Source organism: Falco rusticolus, chromosome 6, assembly GCF_015220075.1.
Source record: "Falco rusticolus isolate bFalRus1 chromosome 6, bFalRus1.pri, whole genome shotgun sequence".
Lineage (NCBI taxonomy): Eukaryota > Metazoa > Chordata > Aves > Falconiformes > Falconidae > Falco > Falco rusticolus.
Window position 1 is genome coordinate 83,405,307 of NC_051192.1, and position 7,700 is coordinate 83,413,006.

The 7,700-nt window shown below is 47.4% G+C and overlaps 1 protein-coding gene across 2 annotated transcripts; it reads left to right on the forward strand.

Moving 5' to 3' along the window:
- The first annotated feature begins 579 nt into the window (after nt 1-579).
- On the forward strand, nt 580-6,965 carry TPBG (trophoblast glycoprotein). Of its 2 annotated transcripts, XR_005105120.1 has the most exons (3): nt 580-657; nt 1,071-2,952; nt 6,274-6,965. XR_005105120.1 is itself a non-coding variant. In XM_037393156.1 (2 exons), the coding sequence occupies exon 2, from the start codon at nt 1,251-1,253 to the stop codon at nt 2,376-2,378; it is 1,128 nt and encodes a 375-aa protein (XP_037249053.1). In that variant the 5' UTR covers nt 580-657; nt 1,071-1,250; the 3' UTR covers nt 2,379-5,166. The 2 variants fall into 2 exon arrangements, 1 of the variants encoding a protein (XP_037249053.1); XM_037393156.1 differs by lacking the exon at nt 6,274-6,965 and having other exon boundaries at nt 1,071-5,166.
- The last annotated feature ends 735 nt before the right edge of the window (nt 6,966-7,700 follow it).

A 7,700-nucleotide genomic window follows, 5' to 3' on the forward strand; every position in this document is an offset into this window, starting at 1 on the left:
CTGGAGCCCCCTCGGGGTTCCCCAGTCCCGCCGGCGCGAACGCGCCGATCGGGGAAACGGCGGAAAACGACACGCAGCAGCGAGGCTCCGGCACGACGACGCCGGCCCCCGCCGCCGCGTCGGGGCGAGCACAGGTACGGCGCTGCACGGCGGGCAGCGGGGCAGGGGGCTCCGGCAGCGCTCGCCGCCGCCGGCCGGCTCTCCCCTCGCGGGGCGGCCGGGAGCCGCTCCGGGCCGAGCGACCGGCACCGCCCCATCCGCCCCCTCCGCCGCGCTGAGGGCAGCTCCACATGGAGCGGCTCCGCTCGGCGGCAAGGTGAGCCTCTGGCAGCACCACCCGGGCCGGGGGGCGAGGGGAGCGGCGGGGCGAGCGGACCCTCCCGGCGGGCTCCCGAGCGCGGCCGGCCGGCAGCGGCGGCGCAGCAGGGGCGCGGGGGCGACGGGCGGGAGCCGGGCGGGACGCGGGCGGCGGCGGGGCCGCCCCTCGGGGCCGGCGCGGGCGGCGGCTCCCCCCGGCCGGGGCGGCGGTTGGTTTCTTCTGTCAGCGGAGGCAGGGCCAGGCGCGGCGAGGGTGGGCGCGGAGTTGGCGGCGGGGCTGGGGGCAGTCGTCGTCGTCGGCTCGCTCCGCCGGAGTTTGCTCCGGGCGCGGGGCGGGAGGTGAGGGAGCCGGGGACCGGCTCTGGGGACGGGGTTGGGCTGCGCTCCGCTCCGCGCCGCCGTGGGTTTGGCGGGCGGGAGTTTGCACCGCTCGTAGCGTGGAGCGGAGCGCGCCGGGGCGGGGGCGGCAGGCGGGGAGCTGCGGGACGCGGTGGGGGGGCGGCGGGTCGGACCCTTCCCTCCCCTCCCCTGCGTGCTCCGCCAGCGGAGCCGCCGGCCGGCTGGGGAGGCGGTGGCGTGAGTGGGGGAAAACTTGTTCCTCGGCGGGTTCCCCCGCTCCGCCTCGGGGCTGGGGCTGCCCGGGCCAGCCACGTGTGGGGGGCGGGGGGCGAGGCGGGGGCTCGGGGGCCGGCGGGTGGGTGCGGGGAGCGGAGCCGCCCGCGCTGCCCTCTCGCTTTCCTCCCCTGCCGCAGGTCTCGCTGCGGGAAGCGGAGCAGAGCCGGCCGCGCAGGGGAAGCGCCTGCCCCGGGAGAAGGGGCTGCCCGGAGCGGGCAGCGCCCCGGCGGGAGCCACCCGCTGCCGCTCCTCGCCGCGCCGCCTGGAGCCGAAGGCGCCCGGAGGGGAAAGTTGCGTGCGGGGCCGGGCCGGGCGCGATGCCGGGGCGCGGCGCGCTCTGCCTGGGGCTGCTGCTGCACGTCCTGCTGGGCTGCGGCCGGGCGCAGCAGCCCGAGGGCTGCCCGGACCCCTGCCAGTGCTTGGAGGCGGCCAAGACGGTGAAGTGCGTGAACAGGAACCTGACGGCGGTGCCGCCCGACCTGCCGTCCTACGTCCGCAACCTCTTCATCACCGGCAACCGCCTGGCCCGGCTGCCGGCCGGCGCCTTCCCCGCCCAGCGCCTGCCCGACCTCAGCGCCCTCAACCTCAGCGGCAACCACCTGCGGGCGGTGGAGGCCGGCGCCCTGGCGGCCCTGCCGGCCCTGCGGCAGCTGGACCTCAGCGGCAACCCCCTGGTGTCCCTCAGCCCGCAGGCCTTCGGGGAGGGTGGCAGCCCGCTGGAGGAGCTGGCCCTCCGCGGCGCCCTGCGCGACCAGGGCGTCCTCTTCAGCCTGGCCGCCATGCTGCAGTCCGGGGCGCTGCGCAACCTCAGCCGGCTGGAGCTGGCTGACAACGGGCTGCTGCTGCTGCCCGCCGGCATGTTCACGGCCCTGCCTGCCCTGCGGCAGCTGGACCTCAGCAACAACTCCCTGGTGGGCCTGCGAAACGTCTCCTTCCAGGGGCTGGGCCAGCTGCAGAGCCTCAACCTCAGCAACAACTCCCTGGGTGTGCTGAGGAACGGCACCCTGGCCCAGTTCCGCAGCCTGCCCGCCCTCCGGCACATTGGCCTGGGCCGCAACGCCTGGGTCTGCGACTGCGCCATCGAGGACCTGGTGGCCTGGCTCAAGGAGAGCGACCAGGTGGAGGGCAAGGAATCCCTGACCTGCGCCGTCCCTGACAAGATGCTGGGCAAGGCCCTGCTGAAGATAAACAGCTCGGACCTGAACTGCTCTGTGCCCGTAGACCTGCCTTCCCAGCTACAGACTTCGTATGTCTTCCTGGGGATAGTCCTGGCTCTCATTGGGGCCATTTTCCTCCTGGTTTTGTACTTGAACCGAAAAGGGATCAAAAAGTGGATGCACAACATCAGAGACGCCTGTAGGGATCACATGGAGGGCTACCACTACAGATACGAGATCAATGCAGACCCCAGGTTAACAAACCTCAGCTCCAACTCTGATGTCTGATGAAGTGTCGTGAATGCAGGGCAGCGCACAGTAGCTTATGCATGAAAAGTAGACTTACGCTTTACCCTTGTGCTTGCTTCCCTCTCCCCGGAGAAATCCCAGACATGCTTGTAACTTGAGGGGGATATGCCTCCTTGTGATGTCAAGTTCATTTTTATTTCGAGACACTGGGCAGCTGCGCATGGCGTTGGGCTGTATGTAGGAAACAAGCTGCTACTTCTTTTCCTCCTTACCTGTCTGTACTTGTGGGAAATTTTTTTCAAGATCTCAAAAGGGAAAAAGGATTCTCTCTGATGCTCCAAAGTCACCAGAGTTTATAAAAAAAAAATTACCAATGCAGACACCATTCAACAAAAGCTGCCTCAACTTTTTGGGAAAAAATGTTCCTCTGTGCCAGTTTTGATCTTGTATATCCGAATTGTGATGACAATGATTCCATTTCATAGACTACCTTGCAATTTTAAAAAACAAAGAAACTCCATTTAACAGCTCCTCGTGTTACAAAGAAGGAAATCGAATAGTGAGCATGCACAAATGATTTGTAGTTTTACATGTTAGGAAACTTACAATCTCAGTAAGTCTCTTACTATTTTGTAAAGTTACTTTTTGATTGCAGTTTATGTGAAAAGAGAGGGTTTTTATACAAACTGCATCTGAACTCCAGCTGAACTGTTAAATTCAATAAACAGTCTTGCAAGAACTGTTGTGTTAAGTTTGCTGTTCGATAAGAAATGTATGGACATCTAAGAATGTGAATAGCTTTATTGTCTCTGAAGTAGTGGCCCTGCAGTAGTAATCTGAATAAAATTTTATACAGACGTGTATAAAATTTTAGCTTAGGGGCATAAATGTTTGTGACAATTTTTGTGAAATATGCTAGGGCAGTTATACCGATCAACAACGAGAGCAGTTTCACTTGGCACAAACCCCCCCAGTCTACTGCTAGATGCTACGGTCCACCTTTGCTGGGAAGGTACAAACTGACAAAATTTTCATAAGGTCTTCTCTACCAAATGAAAAAAAAAAAATCATGGAGTTTGTAAGCTAAAGAAAATTTTACCTGAATTGAATTGTTTACTATAAAAAAAACCCAACATACTTTCATGTCCTGAACTAAATTAAATGCAGCTCAGCCGTGTAGTCGGCAAGCTTCACGCTTGTAAGTCAGTGCAGTACTTAAGTGCTTACTGTTTCAGTTTAAGCTCTCGGTCCTTGGGAAGTTCTGTAATGATCTACATCGAGTAAGTTGAACTTTATCTTAAAGATTTTAACAGGTCCATTTCAGTGTTGTATGCTACTCATGCTTATTACTTGCTTGGGAATGGATTTTCTTGTAAATAGATAAAGCATGCAAAGGCAAACTTAAAATGTATCATTTAATATGCAACTCTGATGACATATGAAAAGGTTAGCAAGAACCTTCCAATGGCCACCAATAATTAATGCACGTTTTCTAATCCATTTATAGATTCTTAATGAAAAAGAATACACCAACTGTAAAAGTGTGATGTGAATTGTTATCTATCAGTCTATCTGTGGAGCTTTTTCTATGGTCACTGTTACTTGAAGCTCTTGAGCATCTCTAAAATTTTATGAATTACTGGCTCATTCCCTTTGCTTTCAAAAATGACAGTTTTCTCATAGGTACACGCCTTTGGTAAGAGCTCATAAATATAAAATAGTCCTTGAAATATCAAAAGAAACATAATCTATTTTGGGCATCGGTATTATTCAAATGCATTTTTCTTTCCTTGCAACTTCAGAAAAAACAAGCAGCACAAATTGGTTCAGACTTATGTTCTATTGCTTTAAATCGGCTTTATTTAATAGCAGTGCTTTTTTTTTAATGTAGTTTTGTACATTTGCCTTCAAAAGTAAAAAAAAAAATGAAGTACAACTGATGTTTTAATAAATCAGTGTGTTTTACAATTAATGTAAGTTAAGTGATAGCCTATTTCTCCTGCTGTAATTTAAATGTATGAGCAATATCGGTTAATAGTATATGAATTAAGTTTATGGATTCTTAAAAGCAAACTGCTGGTCTGAATATTAGCTGCCCTTATTTTAAGAATAGTGTAAAAACCCCAGCGTGAATAACTATTACTGTGCAACTATGCAAACTATTCATACTTAGTATACAAAAAATTGTTCATGTAAGAAGCTAGAATTTTCAGTAGCTATGCAGTGTGCTTTGTTGTATTGGTCATTTCAGAGATTATCAATTAACACTTAATTTGTACAGTGCCAGGAGGATTAGAGCGTCATCCTTGCTTAAGATGCTCCTGTAACACAATAGATAAAATATGTACAAACCAACCCATTTCTTGGGCAATTTCTTTGATTTTGTTAACAGATACTTTAAAGTAACTACAGTAAAAGCAATTATCTGTGACATGCTAATGTAACGGTCATGCATTTGTAGAGCTGTGTAAGGATAGGCAACGCCTTTAATAGCAGTCTCTCGCCAGTGGACTGAGTGTTTGTATAGTGAGCAAGTCTGACTGTTGTACTACACCTATTATTCTAAAGATTATTAGTATTATTAGTATTATTCTTGTATCATAGAAAGTCAATGTAATAGAATTTTATTAGAGACCTGGTGATGGCTACTTTAAAATAATTTTTGCCATTTGCTTACATGTGTATTTTTTAGGATGTAACAGTTAGCATGTGTCAGTATTGTGTTCGGTAACATTCTCCTACAGTGTTTGACCAACAGTGGATGCTTTGGTGTTTTGTACAATGCATTATTTGATCTTAAATCCCCTTCCATAAACAGTTCTTGAAACTTGTTCTGCTTTCTTTTTACAAAATAGTTAACAGTGGTTACAGTTAACAGAAGACATTTTAAAAGTAGCTCCCAAAATGCTTCAGAACTTGGTTAAAAACTGTACATTTAAAATAGCATTAGTTTATGGTTCTTCTGAAGCACATTTTATAATCTTAGCTCTGCTTTGACACCTGAAATTCAAATTGATTACTATTTCCAGAGCAGTTTAATTAGCAAGGCTGTTTTATTCATTCATTCTTCAATAAAACACATGCAGTACTCAGTGCCCCTAAAATGTGTTTTGTATACGTAGGCTCCCACTGCTGTTTCATAGGAAACATTCAGACTGAAGTAGTGGGCAAATCTTCAGGGAAGGCTGCGCAGCTCAGAAGCAGAAAGGAAACTTTGTCGAAGGTTCAACTGCTTTTCTTAAAACTACTTCTGGTTCTAATAAGCTTAAAATTTTCTTAAAAGAATAACACAAGGGATTGACAGCATTTTAATGTATTTTCCTAAAGTACTTTGGATAAGCAGTGTTGCCAGATAAGAAACGGATAATTCCCCAAATCTTTCTTTATTCAACATAGCTTTATATTAGATCATCCAACTTTTTGTTTTGTTTTGTTTTTCAGCAAGCCATAATATTACCAATAATTTTGACATCCAAAAAGTGATTTGAAGTTTTGCACAACTGCTTTAGATCTTTTCATTTAGGGTAATTTGCCTTCTAAGCACTGGTGACAATCCCCAGTGACATGCCAAGTAGTGAAGCAGTCTGTTCAGTCCCGTATTTGGCTGTTGACTGAGATGTCACTGAAGGCAGGCATGGCAAAATATTCAAAATATGACTGTGCTAGGATCCCAACTCTCATTATTCTACCAGCATTTTCCCTGTGGTATACTCCGCTCTTTATGCATCTGCATAATGTCTTTTTTTTGCCTCATTTTCTCAAGAAATCCATTAAAAGGAGTATCCTGAATCTGTACAGGTAGAGAAATCAGTCTCACTGCATCTATGTATTTTGTGGTTTAGTGTCTTCATTTGCCTTTAAGCCTTAACATGAAAGAGCCATTGTCAAAGTGGACAGAATGAAAATTTGATATGCACTTTTTCTTTCTTTTTAGCAACTGAATGTTCAAGAAGAACCATTCGTTCTCACCATATGATGAAGGAAAATAGCAATTGGTAAGAAAAACATTTTAGTTTCAAGCTTCCAGATGACATTTATATTCCATGAGAGAAGGTGGAAGGGAGAAGCTTATAAAGGAAAACGGGATATCTTTGTTACAGGTCAGCACTGGAAATCAAAACACTACGGATAGGAACAATTGCTGATTGATTCTGTCTGTTATGTTCTGGTCATTTTTTACAGATACAGCTCTAATTTCTTCTTGTTGCTATAAATAGAAACATTTTGCTAACAAGTGGCATTACATCCTATAATATTTGTAATGCAGGTTTTGTGGGATATAATAGAAGACTGAATTTAATTCATCACCTGCTGATTTAATGACGACTAGATCAGGCCCATAACTTAATGCTCCTTTTTTTTTTAACAAATGCGCTGCTTACTAATTGCAAAGACCTTGGCTTGAAATCAAACAAGGCAAGCCCACCAAGAAAGAGAGAAAGCAGTCCGTTTGGGGAATGTAACATTTATTAGCTATTTCATACATGCTTAGAAAAGAGACATAAACCATGTAGGAGCTGAGGGCCCTTTGCTGATACTGAAGTGTGCTGTTAGCTTCCTGAGTTGATACAGCAGTAGCAAAAATTGTGGTGCTTTGTACCAGTACAGTAAACTAACAGCACTCCTTAGGCGGGGGGTGGGGGGGTGGGGAACCCTGCCACCAAGCTTTTAGAAGTAAGAATACAGGTTTGCAGTATAAGTATGTCCTTAAAAAGGGCTTTTGCTTTCTCAAGTGTGTTACAATTTACATGTTGCCACATCCTTGGAAAACCTTGCTATGCCAGAAGTCATCTGTCGCGTAGGCAAAGCCTGAAATCAGGCCTTGAATGTTACCCTAAATAGAAAAAGGGAACTATTATGAAAATTAAAATGGTACTTTAGACTGTATTCATGTTACAGTTAACAATTTAATACTTGCAGTTGTTTATATATTTCAAAGTATTCGCTAGATAGCTTTTCCTTTCTGATGATAGACTAAGAGAATAACAGATTTGTGTCTTCTAGTAATTATGCATGACAGAATCTGAATAAATTAGCAATGTTGTTTGAGTACATACAGTGATGAAGATGTTAGAAATCTTGTGTTCTAGAATGTTTCACTATTCTAGAAATCTTGGATGTGCAAGAAACTGCTGTAACTTTTTCAGATTGAAGTTTTGTTTCTTAATTAGAAATTATTCTTGAAGAAAAACACAATAAAATATTTACCAGATTGCTTATAAGTGTTGTATGTTTGCCCTGCTGGTTTTATTGCTGTAAATCCTTGCAAATATTGATGTCTTTGCCAAAGGTATAGTTGCATTCTTTTTAGCTCAAAATTGGTGATTGTGCTGTGAATTTGCATGATAGACTAGTGAAAAA

What these genes read in the sequence shown, in the direction of transcription:
- TPBG (XM_037393156.1), top strand. Translation starts at nt 1,251, where the DNA reads ATGCCGGGGCGCGGCGCGCTCTGCCTGGGGCTGCTGCTGCACGTCCTG.